This window comes from Varroa destructor, unplaced genomic scaffold (assembly GCF_002443255.2).
Source record: "Varroa destructor unplaced genomic scaffold, Vdes_3.0 BEIS01000005.1, whole genome shotgun sequence".
Taxonomy (NCBI): Eukaryota; Metazoa; Arthropoda; class Arachnida; order Mesostigmata; family Varroidae; genus Varroa; species Varroa destructor.
This window is the reverse complement of record NW_019211458.1, coordinates 22890169-22913599: the sequence shown is the minus strand read 5'-3', so window position 1 is coordinate 22913599 and position 23431 is coordinate 22890169. Positions and strand designations below refer to the sequence as shown.

At 43.3% G+C, this 23431-nt stretch overlaps 1 protein-coding gene across 3 annotated transcripts in view; it reads right to left on the bottom strand.

Moving 5' to 3' along the window:
- LOC111250702 (zwei Ig domain protein zig-8-like) overlaps positions 1–23431 on the bottom strand; it is a 318518-nt gene that overhangs the window by 32668 nt on the left and 262419 nt on the right. For all 3 annotated transcript variants that reach the window (XM_022806318.2, XM_086990892.1, XM_086990891.1), the window contains exon 2: positions 9400–9620. In XM_022806318.2, coding sequence (XP_022662053.1) covers positions 9400–9620 — 221 coding nt within the window. The remainder of the gene's footprint in view (positions 1–9399; positions 9621–23431) is intronic.

Sequence of the window (23431 nt, the reverse complement as noted above, 5' to 3'; positions counted from 1 at the left end):
GCTTGGCATCTCTTGCTTCTTTGAAATAGACATGTAACTAAGCGCAAAACGTAACCCTTGCTGTCGTCATGTAGCAGTGCCGACCGCGGAAAACAGAGACGCTTGGACTTTACGATAAAGAATGAAAAACCCAATGCGGAAACAACGAGTAATGACAATGGGGTCCGTAACGGCTAGTGAAGGGAACGACAAAGTAGCCATGCAAGGAGTTCGCGTATAAGTTACGTATAAGCACACTAGTGATCCCTAATCAGCGGGAGATATTCCAGGCTATTCCAGAAAACAGAGAACGAAACGACTGCGAGGAGAAAACAAAGCCGTCTGAACACGTTTTCACACAAAATTATGATTTAGTAAAGACAAAGAACTCGGCTAGGTTTACATGACAAACAGACGAAGTAGAGGTCATAACAGGACGACTTCGATTGATCAACTGTTTCTTGTAATTCCACTTGTACATGATCTCGTATAAGATAATCTACACGTAGAAGCACCGGTACGCTCCACTTAAGAAATTCATAAGCGTATACGAGTAAAAATCGGTACAGGTAACACAGAAGGAAAAAAGAAGACTAAGTAGGTTAACCGATGACGCATGAACTGCGAAAGCAGAGATTTGTGACTGCCCGACACACTTTGTCAAACGATCCCTCTAAATACGCAGCCCCATCTTACGCAAATTGCGACTTCTAGTAACAGCATCTTTTTGAAGGCTCAACTTCATCACTCATGCATTGTACAGCTGTTCGACGCTTTAAGCAAAAGTGACCCAGATAGTAGCATTACGGTTAACATGTAGTCATTCCCTCAACTTTGTTCATGGTTACAGTAGCTTCACCTGGTTGAGGCCCTGCACAGCATTGTACAGTACTTTAGAGGCGTACGCGGGACACGGACCGACTCTTAAATGCGACAATGTCATTTGGCGAGGAAATGAGGCCGAAATGAAAAAATTATGGGAAGACATGAACATCGACTTTTTTTGTAGCAGCGTCTTAATACCGCTGCTTTTTTGGAGGAAGGGGTTGTGTCTAAGCCTGACACAAATGAGTCTGAACTAACTCCGGCAGCTTGTGTGCCGGTTCTCACTGAAATTTCATGGAATTACAAACGAGAGAATTAACTAAAGAACTTATAAAAATTAAAGGACAAAAGAGTAATAGACTTGTCTTGTATAGAGGTACCGCCATGAAACCTGCGGGTTTGGGAAAAGCGTATTTTGGATTGCTTGCCACTCACCCAGACCCACGTTTCCGCTTAGAAATAAAGCGCATTGTTTCTAAAAAAGAAGAGCACTGGCAATAATTAACCGAAGGGTCTGAGTTTCGCGAAGGGGTGCAAACAGTGTGAGAAGGATAAGGAGGACTGTAATATAATGAAGGGTTGTCTAGACGGTGGCAGTATATGGGCTCACAGATATAGCAGCCTCTTACAGCAGTCACGGCCACCACACGTTTGCGAGGCAAAGGGTTCCAAACGGACATTCCTGTGAGAGGCGTATACGAAACTCCATCTAAACGTAGAGTCGACGATCAATGCGCGAACAATGAGAACCGCAAAAGACTTCATGCTGATTACTGCCAACTGTTTTTCTCTATAGTCGTAGAGACTGTACGCAAAATTACGACAGCCTCGACCACGAACCCAAGCAACGGCGAACAGAAATTGCTCACTAGTAGCGCCGCATCTTACAGACTATAGGACGGAGTATCAATCGTAGTAGAAGAAATAACAAAGTTGATGCTGCGAACGCATGACTATCCCTTTTTCGTAGACGGGTCTGCCGAAGCTAATCAACCAGGCACCAGGTTCTAAAAAGCGGCTGCCTCTACCGTCGGCATGGCCATTGTTTGACAGGCTCGCAGGATGCAGAAGCGAAACCAAATACAGTGCAGCAAGTCTGGACTACGACCTAGTGCATATAGACCCATCTAATCGTGCGTTATTCCATGCTGCATAACCTAAAATGAGCATGGCAAACGTACACGCAATCCACATTATCAGAGACATTGTAAAAGAAAATGCAAAGAAGAAGCAAATAGAAGAAATGAAAACCTGCGAGGGGTGCGGCACGTCTATACGCTTTATGTACACATATTATGGGAAACCCTTTTCACTAGACGAGGCGGTTGCGCAGTGGGTTCAAGGCTTCGCTGTGCCATACTTGTTCTTCTCAGGACTGTGGTATGGTCGGACGGTGTAAATTAGAGACTAGGTCCGGGCGTTCAACTGTGTCTACGAACAACAGTGCAGTAGAGCTGGCCCGAGGCGATTTACGCAATTCATTGGCGCCTAACCACTAACTCCCTGGCCGCTGAAGGGGCCCAACATGCCAGACATACGCCCACAATGAGGCTTGCCTTTGTAGGCAAAGCGAAACCTAAGATATACAACGTAGAAAATAATGCTTCCGTCACAAGCACATATATGTAGGAGTGTGGATTTACAGTTCGAACTGTTGTTCGAGTTTTTCTTGGCGAATCATTCGGTCTATTCGGCATGCGAGCACAAATGTGTGTATTTGTTGCTAGTTACCGAAATGCGTTGATATCAAAACGTCGAAATACGATGGGGAGTTTTGCGATCTCGAGGCCAATTAGGTGCGTCGAGCAGTACAGCAGAGGTGTAGATGTTATGTTCATTCCCTTCGGGTTTCCACAGTTTAGCAATATGGCCAGCTACAGTAGCGTTAAACGGTTGATAGCAGGATAGCGTGTACATAGAATCAGGGAGCAGGAAATGAGAATAGACTGTTTCGGAGGATTGAGTCGAAAACCGAACGAATTTGCCTCTCCGATAAATCAGAATGGAAATTGAGAGCGAAGGGAGTAGAGAGAGAGGCACAGAACAACAAAAACAAACCAGTGGCAAAGACGATCGAGCAAAGCTAACAACCAAAGAAACGAACGTGGCTGTTTCATTTGGTTGAGCCTGAAGGAGAACGTGTAGTTGAAGGCCACTTGGCGAGGAAGTCCAGCCGAAAAAAGAAGAGAAATACAAGCTAAAAAAGAGCGATCTGCTAAGACCGACAGATTGCCGGTCGGAAACGGGGGCCCAACAGGGGAGGAATAAGCCCTTGTACTGTCCTCCGTAACCGTTCGTAGATCACCAATTCATTCTGTTGCGACCGCTGCTACATCAGATGTTTAACCTATCGGTTTTTAGCTAACGAACGACGCTTAACGAAGCATACGGTACGGTTAGGTCCACCCTTTTTTTGATGGTTAGAACATAACAAAGGGCACCACTACCATGGTGCCGCTCGATAAAAACTCTGAGAAAGAGTAAACTGAGTGGCTCTGTGTGCAACATGAAACACTTATTGATGTACATGTACCATATGTCATAAAATTAATTATGTAAACATTATATATATATATATATATATATATATATATATATATATATATTGTGCATATGCAGGTCTGGTACACGGTATCTCGATTACATATTAATAATAATAACAATGTATTATGTTTAGTTGAACAAAATACACCCTGTCCCACTGCTGATTCTGACCATGCCTTAACATTCGACTCTGCTTTGTGTTTTCTGCAAGGAAAAAAAATTTCCTATTCAAAGTTCCGCTAAAAATCATAATGTTTTGAAATAGTTAACTCATCTACTGCATGCTAAAAACCGACTGATATCCCATAAACGTACACTGCGAATATCTGCAACTTCATATTTCGACCGACTCCATTCCGGTTGACTGCAAAGCACAGATACTTTTCTAACGACGTAAAGGTACGAGAGCTTGAAGCTATTTAATTCAAACGTTTGCTTCCCCAAGTTGTAACTATCACGTATTAGAAAAGACCATACGTATAGATGATTTGTTTCCGCTCTGACCCTTCAACCGTCGAACTGACAAATCGATGTTCAAAAATCGTACAACACATGAAGCTTTACTCATCTCTTTACCGGGTCAGAACGGAGAGGTTGGGCAGCGTAAAATGCATCATGTTGAACAAGTATAGCACGAATACCGAGCAGACGCGTAATTGGATAGACTCTGAGGGGTGTCCGACAATGTCTATGCATAACGAGATGGTATATGATGCTAAGTTCGTATTATAGAATGAGAAGGCGAACGGCGCTCGTCTGATTACTCGGCTCTGGTTGGGCCTTCACGCAGTAGCTATTCATTTTGTAGGCGTCTGAACTATTCTAATACAACGAGGTATCCCGTTAGTTGAAACCGGCCGAGTCGAGCTATCCAACTGTCTACTTATAGAGAACTTGAAGGCATAGAACTTGGAGGTTAGGAGGGAGTCGGACATAGCGACAAAGTATTGAATATTGATATGGCCCATTCAATATCGAGGACATATCGAATTGCGCATCCCTAATTCATCGAAATGCCAAAAACGACATGAAGCAGGCAACAAAAGTAATTATTCGTCCTCGTTGTTTTAGACTAACTACCTAGTATACAGTCGCTCATTCGTAACTACAAGGAAATGCTACAAGAAGCATACGATCTACGCGTATACTATACTATACTACTTCGTCGTCTCGTGTGACCTTGCACAGGAAGAGCTATGAGCAGGATAAACAGGACGATCAAAATGAACGACGAAGTACTTTATGAAGCATTGATCGTCGTAAAGGAATCATCAAAATATCGCCGGCGCACTGAAACATAAAGTTACATTGCTGTCCTGCGTCAGCAAAATCAACAAAATCTCATAATAGGAAAGGTCATAGAATTTAGTATACCATTCAAGTAATATCAACTTTAACGGAACTAAATGGATACCATAACGTAAATAATTCGGCTATGTGCAATAGCTTCGTACTTAGCCGGTCTGAAATCTTGATGAATCAAAACAATGGGCAAACAGTATACACTGCCTTACAATATAATATAACAGATATGACCGAATTTCAAAACGAACGACTTCTATTGTTTAGTTAGTTGAACGCTTCACAGCATTAGGTGATCAAAATTATAGAACACGTCGCGATCTCAGTGTACCTTGGAGCATAGGCCTCTATACACCAAACTATATCTATAGTAAAGTTTTGCGCTGCTTTCTAAGGATCCACGGTACGTACTTTTTTAATATATCACCCTTATAATTACACACAGGTGTCGCATTAAAACTGTAGCACTCGAATCCATTGTGCCTCAACCTGAATTGCCGCCAAATCTGTATCCAAGCCTACAGTTGTTAGGATACACGTACATTTGTTGTGAATAAATGCGTGCCCGCCAGGCCCGAATTCAGCGGTTACGGCGGCCGGTGAAGTCTGGTGGAGCAACCGCTTTGCACTTCTATTTTGCTTTTCACCACATAGACAGTAGTTAGGTATTCACCACCCCAGTCGCAGCACCATACTAACGGCATTCAATCGGGACTGAGTTTCAGGCGTATCTCTGTGTGAATGCTCTCGTGAGTGCATTCTGAACCGGGCAGATCGCTCCTCTGTATACGATCCTAACCGTAGCTCATCGTGTTACAGAGTTGGCTACCCAATCACTTCCCCTAGTAGCCCTTAGAGCACGCGCTGGTTCTCTATGTCACATGCTCCCCGACTGTCAGTGCAGTTGGAGAGGATTTTGGAAGTCAAATGAGGAGGCGACACAGAAACGCTGAGAGACGCAAAGGATAATCGTCTAGGAGAGTTTGTCCGATGCAACTCGATTCAAAGCAATAGACTCAGGGAGACCGGTACTAACGCGATGCTCTAACACTAGCCCGTAAGCTTTAAGCATACGGTTCACAATCCGCCCTCTTCTTCATGCAAAACCCCCTACTGATTCTTTGCCTCGTCTCACACGAGTCAAGGTTGTGTCTGCTGTTCCATCTCAAAAGACCCTCTAGGCTCTTAGTTTCATTTGTCGCTCTTTGGTATATTTGATGTTCAACCCTCTTGCATTTGGTGCGCGAAAATTTAGCAACGCAGGTAGATTCGTAACGCCTTTATTGTTGACAATTGCTAGTACTCCAAAAAAAACTACATGAATCTTCCAGAAAGGTTCTGAATTCTATTGAAAGAAAAAAAGAAATAGCCTTAAACGCAGATTAATATCTGTGTTTAAGGCTACTTCTTTTTTTTTCTTTTTTTTTTTTTTCTTCTTTCTTATTTGTCTTCTTAAGCCATTGCGCCAAGCATAAAATGATTAGGTGAGATCTTCGTCTGCAAATTTGCAAAGGGAAACTACGGAGACTTGTATTCGAAACTCTAGTAACACAGTATAATTTGGGTGCAGCATTTCATGCCACGGCCTTCTGGTACCATAACCTCAAAGGATAAGCTCGTATCCAGCCTAACTTGCAGATCCACCCTCAAGCTTGCTCTGTGCACCGTCTGCCGTTCCCACTTTCACGCAGTCGCTTTTAGTGACTGCAGGTACGTTACTTCTGACTTTCCCATACTGTTCCCGGTTTTCTCTTCCACCCCGTGCTATTGCGTTGTCCGTTTATTTCAACGGCGGTTCAAATCAGCTCGAAACGGTGGATGGAGTGGCTGTAGAAGCTACTTGAATTAAATCTAATCAAGAGCAGACAATGAGCGAGGCTAAGACAAAACGCCCCCTTGCAGAGCCCACCTCAATGGTCATTGGCATAACAGTTCCACAGTCCCAGTGAGACACCGCCGCATTGTCCCCTGTCAGCCGACCAAATATCCTCCACGTTTCAAGCTCTTCCTAGTTGGTTCAAGTATGTCCGTGGTCCGCGTTGCGTTAATCTCCCTCTAAAGCAGCCGAGTATCTTGCGGAGGGAGCCATTGGACCGCAATCAGGTAACGACCAAATGAGCAGCCGCATCGGACGAATTCGTGGTGGTAATGCTGGTGTAAGTGCTGCTGAGGGTGGAAATAGTGAAATGTATGTGAACGTCGACTTCTCTCGTTTTAAGCTTCCCCGTTTCTGTCCGATCAGATGGAGCACCAGTACGTATAATAGTCATCGCTGCTATCTCGTAAGTAAAACCGTACCTGCTTGAGAGGCGAACCAGGAGAATGAGTGCTTGAAGGGAAAGTCACTTGGAAAACGGGCAACGCGATTGAAAAAGCTGCCTCGCATCACGGAACCGCAGAGGTATAGCACCGATGCAGGTTGGGGAAGAACGTCTTCTCAAACATGTGCACTTCATACATATGAGAAATGTATGGTTTAATAAGCAACATAATGCCGAACAAAACATATGCGAGCTTTATCCTTGAAACCTAAAGGAAATAGACCTATTTTATTTGCGATTATAGTATGACAGAACATATGATAAGGAGTGAGCTATTCACAGTAACAGCGCTCCGCAAGCAAAGAGGAACCAAAAACAGATTTAGTGTTACATACACTTAAAATCGAGAAAAGGCGTTCAAATATCAACTGAATTACTACAAACCTGACGCTTCATCTAAGGAGAATCTTTTACCAACGACCGTGAAATATACTTCTGTGCACCGTGTGCGACCCTTTCTGACTATAATAATAGACACCTGAGAAGTAGACAATTTCTTTACCGATTTTCGAATATATGATTTAAATGAATATATTATGGAGTTTAGAATAAAACAATGACCTTATTATGGTAAAAATAGTGCGTCGTTTTTGGTATCTTAGCGCAGATCAGCTATAATCGAAACCTTCCGCTCTGAGAGAATCCTCGCCTAGACTAAGAATTTTCCTTTACCCCAAAAGGCAGTCTATATTATTTTACGCAGCTTCTGACAAATCAAAATAAGATTTTAATGAGACAAACCAGACATTGTTCAATACATTATTATTAGATTTGAACAACTTAAGATACACACGGATTTTTAATACTCTGTATCAGAGTCGCCATTTTAGAGAGGAGAATATCAGTCGTCGAGTAGGGTAAAGCCAGTCTTTTTATTCCTGCTAAGTGTTTTAGATGTTTTGAGTCCCTGCATTGTGGGACCTTTTGATTGTTTTGATGGGACCAAGATTTCATTCTGTCGAAACGTTTATGTATATATATATAGCACGCTCACTAATATCGCTATGCTAATATGCTACATAATAACACTACAAATGCCTTTTTCTCATATTACATAAATACCTTAAAAATAACCAGTTAGGTCTCGAATTAATCGGGACATATATATATTGTTCTTTGTGTTGTCCTCGTCGTCGAAGTTCTTTTTACATGCATTTTGTGTAACACATATGTACTTCTAGCGAGATTGGTTGGCCCTGCACGGTATTTTCTTGAATGCTAAAAGCTATAAATAGTAAACTAGAGAATTACTCTGCACGAGCAATCTAGTTTTCGTGCTGTGGTATGCTTATGTTATTACTACAGCTACGGCCAAAAGTCTCCAGCTAATTTAATGTCAGACTTGATTCTCCTCTTCGCCTTTCCGCATTATATATTATTATATGTACTTTATATATAGGACCTGTTTTTGCAGTGAACGTTCCCTAAGAGATGCTGGCGCGATACCGAGTCAACCACATGAGCATTGCGCTGTACGTTAATATACTACTGCAATAAATAAGGATCTGTAAGGTGTCAAAATATGACCGCTGTGTCCTAAGCTTGAATATTAGCGTAATCAGAAGCCTTGCCCAAATCGAACGCACCTGATCCGCGTAGGCAATCGTTTTGGCCTATATAGTCACAAAAGCACCGATATAACGTTTCATCGAGATGTTTTTGTGAAGTTGAATATTTAGAGTTTAGAGCGTTTGTTGTCCACCTGTGTCCAGTTCTGGTCGAAGACAAATATATGAATCTCTGCAAAAGATTATTGTCCTAGAAAACTATAGGTCATAGGACTTCTATATACCTCATGTTTTGTTTTAGTTTACGGGCACTTACAATTATTAAGGTGTTTTTTGTATGCACGGAATCATCTACCTACGTACGCACAAATGTCAGACATAAAGAATAGTAGGCAGGTGTGTGATTCAACTGCAAGCTAACAAATGCTATTGACTAGCTACGCATCACAATGGAAAATGCATGTGTATCTATGTCATTACAAATCATACTAATAATTCTGGGCGTACAAAACATCGGCGTCCCCATTTGCTTGAACACTGTATATTTGATATATCGTAAAATGAACATAATCGCGCAGTAATTACAGTCACAACTTGTTTACCACCTCACAGAATATTTTCAATAGATGCACGAGTACGGCAAGCGCCGCGTACATTGTGACGAGGCCACTTGCAACATGCTGCACGTTAGTGGCATGAGTAAAAGTTGATAAACATTGGCGTTGTCTTTATCTCCCTTGCATTAATTGACGTCATGGGCATTTTGCCTCGTTCGTGTACACTGCATAGAGAAATAAGCGTGCTGCCATGTATGACTGGGTCCCAACTGCTAGTCACGTGGGGTTTCAGCAGATACTCGACCTGTTTAAACAGAGGAGGACGAGAACGCGAACGAAAGGCGCAACTATGTGACATCATACCGTTTTATCGCCGAGGTTGTTGACCAGACAGTGCAGATACGCTGTCACCCCAAGCTGACTGGTAACGTTACTCGCTGTTGAGTTATCGAACGATGGCAGAATCTTGGAGCTGGGTGCCCAGAAATCCCCCGACTCGAGGGGGTCGTCTGAATCTCGGTGGGCACTGCCGCTTGATTTGCGGTGTCGGTTCTGTCCGGCTCGAACATGCAGAAAACCGCGACCTGCAATCGAATCATTGCGAAACACATTTATACATATGCAAGTATATCAATTAGGTCAAACGAAGAATAAATCCACCGTTAGATTTATTACAGTAGACTGTAATGCTTTGCGGATACGGAGAAGCGATTACCTTAGAGGGAACATGTAGCTAGCTAGTTAAATTTTCACCCATAATGCCTGCAAAATCATGATCAACAACCCAAATTTGTTTTTAGCCCATAGGATTTCTAAGGGCCATGGTTCACTTAAGAACCTTGAACACTGAAGAACTTAAGAACAGTGCAATGCAATCCTCTTTCGTTCTGACAACGTTGCGAAACCGACATTTCATGATCGATCGCCTTATTGAATCAATCAAATTAGGATTTTTGAATAATTTGAAATTAAATATAGTTAAATAAATATTGAAATAAGGAATAAATTCAAAACGGAATTGATATGATTCGTGGATATCAGTTCGTATAGTGTTCCAGACAAGCTAAGCACTAACGACAGTTTGTGCAAAGGGTTAATAACATTTTTTTTTTTTTAAACAACATTATCATTCCGGAGAAAATCCTTGACCAGCACCAATATACCATTACGGCTATCTTTTATCAATCAGTTAGAAGGTTTTTTTCGAATTGGCTATTATTCAAACGCTACTGAGCACTTCGTTCAAATTTTTTTTATACTCACATTATAGATATAGCAGTCAAATGAATAGAACGAGCTCAGTGTCCACCCTGACTACGGACAAGGCCCATCGATTAGTCGGGCCATGCGAACCATTCGATACCGTTACGCCCAATACATCGAGTATCAATGTAATAAAAAGTAAGGAGTAACACACCTGTCACCCATATATTTCCGTCCATATATCAGAGACCGGTAGAATCTGAAATTTTTTTTCTAACTGCCAGCAATATTACAAGAGCGCGCCCTTTCTAGAACTATATCGAACGAATCATTGAGAGACACATGTCGAAACAGATCTACATAGGTGGGATGCAGCGAGAAGACTTTCCATCTTCAATTGGACATAACATACCCACACAAGGTTCGAGTGTGCGTTAATGCAAAATATAAGCTGGCGACGTTTATTGCAAACTGTGCTATCTTTACTAAACCTTCCTTTGTGACAGATTCTCTCTGTCGCAAGGACATGTCTCTCAGAGGCGTCGGAACACGAGGCTACCTCTTGGTTATTTTTTTTCCGATGCTGTCGATGGCGAGTGCGACGGGACATCACGGAATCGTTGATCACAGGAATCGCTCTTCCGTCATAAGCTGATGGCGCGGCCATCTCTATCTATGTGCAGCAAAGATGCATCAGGCTGAGTGAAGTGGAGAGTATTCACACCAGAACCAGTAATTCCATTAGAGTGTATCCTGCGGTGCATCGTATAGCTGCAAACGTTCGTAAAGGTCGACGCAAACGACCAAACAAGGTAGGCAAGAACGAAAAAGATGTGTATGCTTCTAAATAATGAATTTGGGAAACAGCAGGAGCGCATCCCTATGATGTGCTAACGTCATCCGGACTTTCACTTGCATATGTATGTGTGCATATTTAGACAGAGCTATTCGGTGATTGCCAAAATATGCAGGCCACTGAGTGCCCTCTGCCGTCATCCTTAGTAAGGTCAAAATTACCTTATTCATATTTTCCTTATTATTAAATACGTATAGCTAATGTTTCCACAAAGATGTGTCCTGAAAGGTTCAATTAGTCTTGGTCTGACATTCGAGAATTTGCAGGGAATCGGTTGAAAATTTCATAGCTGCACAGGTCCTGACGCCCATAAAAAACAAGCCCAATCGTCAAACTAAACAATAAGAATACGGTATGATATAAAGATCATCATTTAAGGAGAAAAAAAAAGGGTCGGATCGGACAGCTGGCTCGATCTCACAACAATGCTTGCCCTCTACCGATTTGTCGTTGTTTTGAATTGCCAATGGCTCGGCACTTACGGCCCCGCGGCTATCCTCAGCAAGCCCTTGCGTCGTTCAGTTTTCCCATTTTCTGAAGCGTCGAACTTGTATTTTCAAATTTTTACCCTTCTTACTTGCTACTACTGCTGCACAAACAACGAGCGTAGCATCTACCCCTCCTTCCTACTGGTCCGCCACTCCGCCTCAATCCAGATCAAACCGGAAATGGCATTGGGAAAGGACATCCTATTGCTGCCGTTACTCTGACTACTCCAGCTGTGAGCAGTTTAAAAGTTTGGCGCCAATGGCTTCTCCTTCACCCCCGACCCGCTTCCAACCATGAGCTCCATCCTCGTAGCTTCTACTATTGTCCAACAGCAGACGATGAAAACCTGCAGAAATAGCAAGCAGCTGTCCATGGCTGTTGCCGAAAGGAGGACACGAGACTCCTCGGACAAAAGTGACTTATGCCACTAAGTCTACGCCACTGACACACGGATGACACATAAATAACGAGGTGCGTACGTGGAAAATGGAACAGTCTGTACATTAAACTTACGCTTTCCGTTGCAGCTGAGATTGCTACGAAGTTGTATGATTTGGACGACCATGGAAGAACCAACAATGTTAGCTCAACTCACGCTTCGAAGAGCATAGGGAGAGAAGCGATGCACAGAAGACAGAATAACGGCAACGATGTGTTATTGTAACTCGAACGACATTTGTCCTTGTATGGTTTGTTTGAAGCGGACTGCTGAATGATAGCGTAGAAGGTTTCGAGTATCGAATTTGGAACGACACCCATTGCACCACTCTGAAAAATTTGTTACCCCTCTGCCGGTCGAAGAAGCAGTCTCTTTTTATTAAGCTTATAACGCACGTCCGTTCTTGAAATCAAGTTTAGCTGAAGAAGTATTGCTACTTAATATTTTATGTAAATTACCATTTCGCATAGTGATTCAGGTCTGTGACGACTGCACGTGATTTCTACACATAGCTACTTGACGTCTCCCTTCTGCTAGGATGATTAGCTGATTTCTAATTAGAAAATTTGTTTAGCGGCCATTCAAAACGGTTCTACACTCCGCCACACCGTTGTCGCGGTTGTCACTGGTTGAGTCGTCTCACGGCACCCTGTCTAAATTGTAAAAACCACCATTTTATTACGCCACTATAAAAAAAACTCATTCGTTCATCTACCAGATAGAATGCGACGCGGGTCAGGTCTTCTTTGGCAAGATAAACCTAGCTCGCTTGTAGCCTATATCCGAATTGCTTTAAGGTATTACGTTAAAACCTCTGTGGCGTTCGCGTACGCCCGAGGCATATGCTCGTTTGGTCCCCAAACGGTGGTCACGATAGCAGTAGCAGTTACCATTATAAATGGGCTAGCTTTTTTCTTCTGTTATTATTACGGAACTATTTATAATTGAGCCGGTTAGTCCAGATGGTGGATAGCTAATAGGCTACCGATCCCGTTTACCGACCGGACCAAGCGACCTTCCACGTAGCTTAGCTATCGGACAGGCATTTATTAGCTAAGGTATAAGATGAACTACGGCCGTCGGAGAAACAATCGGTGAATTATACCACATGTCTACGTTTATACATAGCGTTGGCTATCTAGGGCATAAATATGCTTAGTTCGTCCGTATTATCCTGCCGATCGAGATACTGTCCCCGCTGAGATCCACTCGTACTAATTACTGCTATTCATTTTGTGTCTCGTAATCGAGAATGGCGAATAGCCTCCAACGCTAGCCCAAATAGTGTACCTGAATTGATCCAATCGTACAGCATAATACGCAGTTTATGCATAGAAATGAAACAGTTAACAGTCCGAGCTGGCCGTCTACACAATTGCGTACCTGATTCTACATATAAATATATATAAAATCAGGTACCGCAAACTAAGCAAAAATTTATTTAACAAGTGGGCGTCTAAACAAAATTACAATGCAATCTTTATATTCGGATGCGATGATGACGCTGATAACTGGATACGCGCGTCATACAATCTTTTTCCTATAATACTTTTCTGATAGTTGGGTTCACTGCGGCAAGGTTCAAGGGCTGAGATGTATATTTGGTTGACACGGAAGTAAACGACCGGACTTGTTCTAGGCTCATATGCCCTACTAATAACCTATCTGACTGCACAGATCAAGTGCCCTTGCCGGACAATAAAATCGTACTTCAACCTTGACCCGCAGACCCAAGTTTGTGGTGTCTGATAATCACCGCTTGTATCAATCAGAATAATGGACGTATCGCATATAAGCTACCAAAGTAGTTCTTTAAAGGGTTAAGTTTGAACAAGGCTACTTTTTGTCAGCCGGCTGACAGCCTTCCACGTAAGTTCAACTCTTCACTGCGAACTGGGTTATTGTTAACGATCGATTGGTGATTATGGAATACGATTTATAACTAGCTAAAGCTGGTTTAGGTCGAACCGCTTTTTCAGTTTTGTAATTTAGCCTCGATTCTTCCGTTTTATCGTTTCCGACCTATCCGTCACGAAAATGTCACTTCATTCCAAGCAAACAGATACTTTTGCAAATTCAAATAACGTCTGTAACAAGCACTGACGCACCGGAATGCAACGGAAATTTGACGGCTCCAGGCATTTGAGATGCACGGAACAATTTCACTAGAATCGGAGCTCTGAAGAAAGGCAAGCGAACTTAGGACTGCAGTATATTTCTAGCGTTTTGAATTGTACTGGCCGAATCAACCGTACCTTATTAATGACGCGTTGACCGTCGGAGCTATTAAGCCTAAAACATCGTAAGGAGCGTTGACGGGGGCGTTCAAAGTTTCGGTCTATTTTACTGAATTGAATTAATGACCATAAATAGACCCGAGCAGTGTCGACTATGATATAGGTTTGAGCACATGCTCTATATAATTAGTTGTGGTACTTCCTGAATCATTTTACTCACTACCGGGAAATTCATTTTTTTCATTCAGAAACGCATATGAAAGCATTTCAACAAGTCCTATGTACATATACAAATTTCACTGTGGGGAAGCTTAAGAATTAGATTTGAAATTTGAATGAGAATGCACCTATATACGATGCAGATGAAGACAGAATCACAACAGTAGCACAATACGATCCCTTATTCACAATATAATAGTTACAATAGAAAATATTAGATGGCTAGGCATGCTTTCCGTGTACCGCAGATGAAAGGCTGCTGTCACCCACCGAACAACGCTGTAACATTATAGTTTATAACATTGTGTTTGTTCTCATCAAGGGAATGGAAGGCCAAGGGTACCCCCACCGCTCCACTGGTGTTGTCGACGAGATGAAATCCAAGAGAACTATCGCTCTTCCTTGCATCCATATGCGTAGTTGAATATTATAGCGCGTGTTCCATCTCATCTAGCCAGTAGCAGACGGATCACGCAGCCAGGTTCGTACAACTAACTGTTCTTATGAAATCTGATGTCCTTTCATCATGATGATGACGCCATGGATACGATAAGCGCCGCTAACAGCGCACGACTTCAAGATCAATCCCTAAAAGCTTTTTACTTATAAGGGTGACGAACGCACGTGGATGAGCAAAAGAGATTATATTACGAAGAGGTCGAATTCCGAAAATCAGCCGAGTGGAGCGGTAGTTATTGCAGAAGCCCACGTCTGGTCGGCTGGTTGACAGCCTTTACCTACACTCAGTCACGTAGAGGTCATTACTGTCACAGGTTGATATAAAGAGAAGTAAAATGTTCCGTTCGTCTACTCTCAGGAAGCGGCCGATATTAGGTCCACCGCGCGGTTCTTGACAGGGGCAGCTTGGCCCACCTATTAATTCTTACCCAATCGGACACGTGGCGTATGATATGCACGTGGATATATAGATAGGTGTGTATGTTCGCCGATAAGTTGGTTTGTGCTTATGTCTATCTGTTTGCAGAAAAAGGCCTCGCCGTTAGTTATAAACTGGTATAAAATATCCGTTAGGTCGAATCGAATCATACGATTGAACCATACCATTTTTTGCTCACCTCGTTATTCTTGTAAGAACCCGTGATGTTTTCGGACATTGTTGCTCCTTTAACCTGAATCGGGCTTATTGAATAACATCTGCCGCAAGGAGATTGATGCGGTAAACACTTTTTCACCGGTGCGCGTGTCATAGGAGTTCATCGGAACATAGAAACTTACTTTTTTTACACTCACGCAAGGACGTTATCGGAAAAGCCATTGTCATCTTTGATAACAGCATAGCTACTATGATTAAATCAAATGAGCCAAACGCCAAAGGTTTCTGGCGTTTTCCTGCGAATCTACCCATCTTGAAACGATGGACAGATTTCGTTTTTCTTACGGACATCAACGAATGCGTAAACGTTATAGGCCATCATGAAGTCAATAACGTCAGAGTACCGAGGTTTATGCAGATGCTTTTGGAAAATTGCCGTTCAATCCAGTTTATATTGCTTACTATAACGATGCAAATATGCCTATGAGGTACTAAACATTCTTTGTTTATAAAGCATGTTGTGTGTGCTATTAACGAGCATCAAATGTAAGTGCCTAAGTATGAGACTCATCGTTAGATGAGTTCACCCTTAGTTACTTATGGACTTACTGAAACACAAGACAGTTATCAAAACAAACAAACAAATAATATACAAAGCTCGATTAGGCCAATAATAGGACTGTGTTTGATATTTGTTTATCGAATGTCTAAACGCCTGCCTATCAAGGGGGAGGCGGGACAATATCGGCTGTAGCATAGAAAGACTAATGAGCTAGCACGACGCTGATCAGCCAGCCGGCGTTAGTCAACTCTCCTTCGTTTAACTTATCGATCTATTTGTCTACAAATAAAACACTGTACCATACCCCTTACTTTTGCTTTTTTGAGTCGTTAAAAGCTGGATTGTGTGTCAACTAAACAGGGTAAAATGGCCATGGAACATCACAAGACGAAGGCATATTCGTTGTATCGTCAGAAGCTGTATGTCATAGTTTGCATGCTGTGCTACTTGGTAGCAATGTCTGAGTCCGAGGCAAGGTGTTGGCAGCGCCCCTGGTGCCAGACAACAAAGCTTTGCGCTAAGGCAGCGAGAAGTAAAACGTGTTTCTGAAAGTGAATAAAGAACAGGGCGCGGAGAAACACACGAAGGCTCGAGTGCCCTATAGGTCGTCTAGACAGTAATAAATTCGAAGAGCCTGCTTTCTTGCATGGCAACTGCCCGTGCTTTTGCCAATTCGCATAGGCCTTCGCGTGTATATATAACGATAACAATATATTATAAATAGACGTTTAGGTGCAATCGTTTCTCAGTGACGACTTCGCCAAATTGTAATAAAAATTCTAAGGTCTGAGGAAGCTCAATAATATAGATCACATTCTAGATGCGACTTTCTATTGAACCTCGTGAACTGCAGTTTGGCCGGACATTTTCTGTCGTATAGCTTTGTTTACCGCAGACACACGAATGGCATAATGTATAGTTAGAGATGAGTCCGTTGATGGTGATTGCCGTTGCTGTTCTTGTAGGAAGCGCAAGAGACAAAAATCGATGAACAGGTCAACCGCTTCTTATTTGGTAAGGACACCTCCAGAAACGCATATGGCAACATACAGCGGATCCTCTTTTTCATGACGTTTTGCAGAAAGCTCTTGACGGTTGGTTTCTTACCGTACATGTGTATAAAATTTTTTTTTCGAAAATACTATTTTTGCTCAACAGATTCAGCTTTTGCAAAGGGATCCATCTAAACAGTCATGCGCACACCTTAATATTGTCGTTTACCATGCAAGTATAACACAGTAGTGTGCGTTGAGTGTTTTCGCTAGTGCAAACAGCTTCCCCTATTGATCCCGTTAGCTAGACATAGTTATATGTAGTACATAACAAGATACACTGATACACAATTGTACCGCGGGTACAGCAGTTTTGAATGCCCGCCGTACCTCGCTTCCGTAGATACAGTACGAAGCTGACTTCTACGTTTGTTCATATCTTGTGCTCTGCATGGTAATTGACTGGTATTATACGTGCTTAAAGTGTTATCTCGGTTGCTAGAAATAACTGTCGTTGTTTCTAGTACCTTCGCTTATATGTGCTAACTCCCGCCACTATTACTGATAGAATCGAAGAACGTTCGCCTTTCTCAGAAACTCCACAAGACTGTGAAGGACAAAGAAACACCCGTGTGCTTTTGCAAACATCGATTACGATAAGTAACGGCTATACAGTTGGCCATAGCATGAACAGTATAGTGAGTGAGGAAAAAGATATAGGACTAGAACAATGCATTAATATTACATTGAAAAAAATCCAATGAACAATCAAGAGCATACTGCTAAGGACGAAACAAATACCGAAATGACCTATAGCCCCCATAAGGATTGCGCCATATTAGGCGAATCTCTGTAAAAAAAAAAATGCTAGCATTGGTATATGAGGTGCGCTATCATTTACGCTATCCATAATGTCAGGCCTATTCGCTCCTGTTTTGGTTTAGTGTAAAAATAAATCATTACATCATTGTTTCAATTGAGTCTACGAAGGACGAATACCAAATAAACTTAAATCAAGCGTTGTTTAATAAAAACGCAATGCAACATATCGGTCCTTTATGATATTTAAAAGCTTACTATACGATGCATTGACGTTCTTGCTAATTCGTAAAGTCATACTAACTCGGTTATGAAAAATTAAGAGTTCCTTTGCTATTTTTATAGTGATGATGGTAGAGAATCCGACAGCTGCGCGTTGCGCTGTAGTCTTTCATAGGTCATACCACATCTGCACATATTTAAACACGCAATTGATCGACCTGAATGGATAGAATAGTTTCCATCTATGGAACCTAATTTAAGCACAAAAAACTAATAAGCTGCCCTCCCATACCCCGCAACCCACCTTCAAATGGTTTGAAAGAAAATAGCACAAGTGTACTGTATCCTCTTTGTAAATCTGCGTGTGAATGTAAAAAATGCTCGATTGTCCATTTAATAAGGCATTTGCTTTCCCATTCACCATTTTCAGAACTCAGGAAGACAAGGCATCGAGTCGAGATAGGTTTTGGGTTAAGCTGCTAAACGAACCGCGAAATGGACAAACAAAGAGGTGGACCTAGAGATGTCTGCGCTATTGCCGTTATTGCTTTTTTCTTCTACAAAAAGGGTGCCGAGATTAGGGTGCACGCGTTTAGGGAAACAAACGAAAAGGTTTTAACGAGTTGACGCGTTTGCGATTGTCCTACCGTTGGGCTCTCGTATACAACGAACACGAGCCGAGACGATGATCCCAGCAGTGGAAGCTGGCACCGTACACGTTGTTACAGTTCTCTAGTTCCTAGTTCCTTTAGGATAAAGATACAAACAAGTCCTATCTCGACATTGGTGGCTTGCTTGAATAGCCCCAGCAAGTTCATACCCGTTTGTTCGCCTGATCATCCGCCTGCTACGTGTTTCCTTTTTCTGTCCCTTGTCCCCTGACAACGCCGGACATGTTTAAACGAAGCACAGCCGCGAGTGTTCTTGTTCGATCGTGATTCCGAATGACGCGCATCGTGGTCGTGCTGTGGGTTGTGGTTGAGGCTAAGCGGGGGACCGCGACAATGCTTTTCTTTCTACTTTGCGATTCCTGCTGCATTCGTCGAGGATCTTTGTTCGCCTAGACAGGCATTTGTCACATTATCGCAATCAGCCCCAATGCTAGCTATCGCCTTCCTGTGTTTACTCGGTAGCTGTGTAGGTTGGTCGGTATGGAAATATATGGCTGACATGGGCGTGGTGCGGGAACGGCATTAAGTTCGAGAGAAACAAAAACCCACGACTGCTAGCAACAGCGATTTTGTTCAAAACCAGCGGGGCACACCTTCAGTGTACATACACATGTAATTAGAGAAAAGTAATGGGTTCTTATTTGTCTCGTGATTGAATGAATTCGTGTTAAACTGAAGTGTCCTTCAGTTCAAGGGTAGTGCGATCGAACGAAATAATGAGTAGGAGCCGAATAGAAAATTAAAATAGCGCTGGGCGCGTAGGAGCACCTTTTCTAATTCTGCCCTTGTCGTGACCTTAAGTATGATTATAGTTTCCCGAAATAATCTAGAAGTTCACTGAAGAAATAATCATGTTGTGAGTGTACGGACCAAAACTTCCGACAAAAACGGCTTCCGTCTCTGTATGGTTCTATCAGAAATAAATACAACCCGAAAAATATGCGTGACTATGCCATTAGTATCAAGCGCACAGCCATATTGCGTGGGTATAGTCTCTTTGCTAGAAAATGTCAACACTTATAATCTTTAAATAAACATATCTTACACTTCGAGTCTACGTGTAGCCTTTCATTTGCTTACGGTCGAACTGCCTTATTAGGCAGAGTAAGCTACTCGTACTTCTTAGCTCCTAAACCTATAACGGTCGTTTTTCAGTCGTAATCCCTCGTTGTCAGTATCGGCCGTTCTCTTTGGCGTCGACTCCCTTTTCTTTCTGTCTTCGTTCGCTTCTTGTCCATTAATGTCAATATTAGCTTTAGTTCGTCGTTACCGTATCGGAACACTGTGAGAAAATGTAAGCACCTACAGAATGGACGTCTATGATAGTCTTTTTCGTTATAATATACTTGTCTCATCATACGCCGTTGCTCTCCTTCAGCAACTATATCAGAAGCAGCCCCGAGGCCATTATCTGCTGACCGAACAACTCCTTTTCCTTCAATGCGTCCCTGTTGCTGCTACTGCTACCGTTCCAGTCCATAGTTGCAATTCCTAGACCGAGTCATCACGACCGCTGTTATTGCCAGTCGACATAAGGAGAAAGACAATGGCTCCAGTGAAAACCATTCTCCTTTCAAAGCAAGCCAGTGCATCGTACTGTATGGTACGCCATGTGTGTATGTAGAAGTGTAGATATACCGCGCCGTACGTACAATGGCCGTGCCACGGGGTCACGGTAATGGTGGCACACTTTTTCTGGCGAGCGACAATGGTGACAGCAGGAGTAGCAGCGACAGCGGCTTGACTTTGGCTTAGAGCACCGGCTTGGCTGACTCGGTTGGATCTGCCGAGTCATCTCGAGTTGCGAAAACTTTTGTTTTCACCTTCTTTCGAGAAGTCTGATAGCAGACTTCTCTTCGGCCCTCTTTCTGCCCCAAACTTCGTTGCGACCCTCACCCGGCTTCCGGTCTCGTCATGTTCATCGGTCCGTTTTTGTCCCTGGTCGAATTTTGTCGCGAAAGGCGTATGCGCAGTCTAAACTGGGACAGATGCGCGAGAATGGCTGCATCCAGTAGCGGCTCACCAGCCAGAACTGAGCTCTTCCAGTTACCCTAAAAAAGACTTCGAACGACGGGTTATGGATCAGCACTTATGTCCTTCGTTGAACCATATTTAAAGAACGAAACTTCAAGCTGGGTGAACACAGTCATTACAGCCCTGCGCTGTTCCGCTGTGGTCGCGGTTCTTCTATCTGTCTTTTTTTAGGGCTTCCAGGAGCGACGGAAGATAAAAAGAAACACTGGCTGGCTCCTGGAATACGAAGCAGCTGAGTTGCAATGTAGACACGACTGCGTCCAGATTCGGACTTTTTCTAAGCGTTCGCCGTTCCGCTCTCTGATAGTTTCATAACATTGTGTTGGCCGTCCTGCGTCTGCTTCTGCTGCTGTAAGTGTGTTTCAGCTTGAGTCACTGCTCCCACTACGCAATCGTCGTTATCAATTATAGTAGCAAAGGTAATATACACTCGTCTGTATGTAAAACGCCCTCATCGATATTATAAAGATATTTACTGTATTGAAATTATATTCGGTTATTGGTTATTCTTTATGCGAGTAATCGAAGTAGTCGTAAAAAAAAGTATCTTCTGCTGCGTCACATTTTGTATCGATGCCAAGTGTTCGGAACCAAAATGACCTATAGTATTGTGCGTCATATCTTTTAATAACCTGACGCGGCGTTTTCGACTTGTGTAGGCTGGCTGCTTTCACAGTAATAAGCTGACCGAGTTGCAGCAACTTGGCGGATCAGGTAGCGTTCAACGGGCAGCTAACAGGCTAGGGGGCCTAGTGAAGCGGAAGCTGGCCATTCATTAGATAACGCGAAGAAGAAACGGCCCAACACAAGAAGGCGCTGCTGCCCCACCAGCGATCGACGAAAGGCGGCTGTAAGAAATGGCTGACCACTAGGGACAAGAACATTAAGTTCACCGGCGAATCACAGAGCTATTGTTCTTGTTACCGAAATCAGCATAAGAAACAGGGGCAGCAGTAGAAGGAAGAACTCTGTATTGCCCTATAGTGGCAATGGCTCGCTCAGTTCAGCGCCACTTTGCCTAGTCAGGAACTTGTTTCTTCTAGTAATAACAGCCTTTGAACAACCGGATTCCTCTCCAAGAAAGGGTTGGCGAACTATAAAGCTCTAGGCCTACAAGCCAAAGCCGTAACCGGTAGTCTTCTTAACTTGACATTGTCAGCGGCAGTGGTATCTAGCAAACAAGGATGTCCATGGTTGACCTCAGTCGACAATGCAGATGACAATGTTTAGTACAGTCAAGATGATGTCCGAGCTTCCAAGAAATGGCTTCCATTCTCGGCTTCGCAGCCAATAAGAGCAGTCGCCGCTGCCACTGAAGCGGGTAGCGTGGCGATAAAGATTGGCGACAAAGGCTGTTCTACCATACTTTTGCTACTTCACCGCTAATCTTGCTGCCATTTCGACGACAACTGCTCGAAATATTGGCGTTTCCATTAGTGCGGTCAGCATATAGTTCTCCTAGTCGCTGAGTCTTCTCGGCAAGAGGTCGCATGGGTTGGTATGGATTAGACGGCGTCGCTCCCTTCATTTTCTTGCTTTACTCTGTTTCTTTTTCGCTTTTATCCTGGCGAAAACCAGTGAGTGAAACCTCAGTAGTCACGCTGTCTTCTCTGTGTTCCCTTCTGCAATCATGACCTCCGCGCCGCCTGTCATCCTCAGATATGGCAGACAGAAGCAAGCCACTGCGCGGGAAAACCTTTTCCGAAAGTGACATGCCGTTCGGGGCCAATGCAGCAATAACAACACAGCGGTAGTGGTGTTGACTGCAGAGTAGCAGACTTGCGATTGCTGGATACCACTAGCGAGATCTGGGGCTCTCACGCTTCGTAAAAGTACAACTAAAGCTTGTTGGAGCGAAGGTCCGGAATCGGAAGCTAGCTGGCTGGCCTGCAAGGAGCTGCTGAAGCACATAGACAGTTAAACAGGCGAATAGAGGCGACACGCACAATATAAAAGCTTTGTAGCTCTTTTGTGGCGGACAACGAGGCCGCTACTTTCATGTTACATCTTACTAACCAGTGATCTGACAATCAGCCAGCCGATCGGACGGAATGCCCTATTCGCCTGTTCCCTACTTGCGAAGGCTAATAGGAACGAAAGGCGAGAGAAGAAGCGCCGACGTGGCTGTGGTTGTGCTACGTTGTGCTATCCTGTACTGTCATAAAGACACAAAGATCAAGTCCAACAACGATAGAGACCGGAACTACAGTGGGTGGTTAGGGAAGTAGTCGTGGTAATGACGGGAATAGTAATAGTCATGGTTGTAGCCATAAAGGGTCCCGCAATAGTAGCAGATCTTTCCTTGCTAACGGGAGCGAGTGCCGGGTAGTTCACCGAGCGGTTAGGAAGGGACACAAAAAGCCGATTCGACACAGCCATCACCCACCCTGCAGCTACGATAGCAAATCGACGCCTCTAAGCGATGAGTAATTCTTGCTTAGTGAGCACTATTCTCCGGCCAAAGGCACCACCTTCTTTTTAGCTCAGACAACGGCTTGCATCCATCGTTCGATGATAAGCTAACTCGTCCAGGCTGCCTACCAACTTTGAGTCCTACTATTCTCTCATCGTCAAAGAAAAGTGGGCAATGAGCCCCAA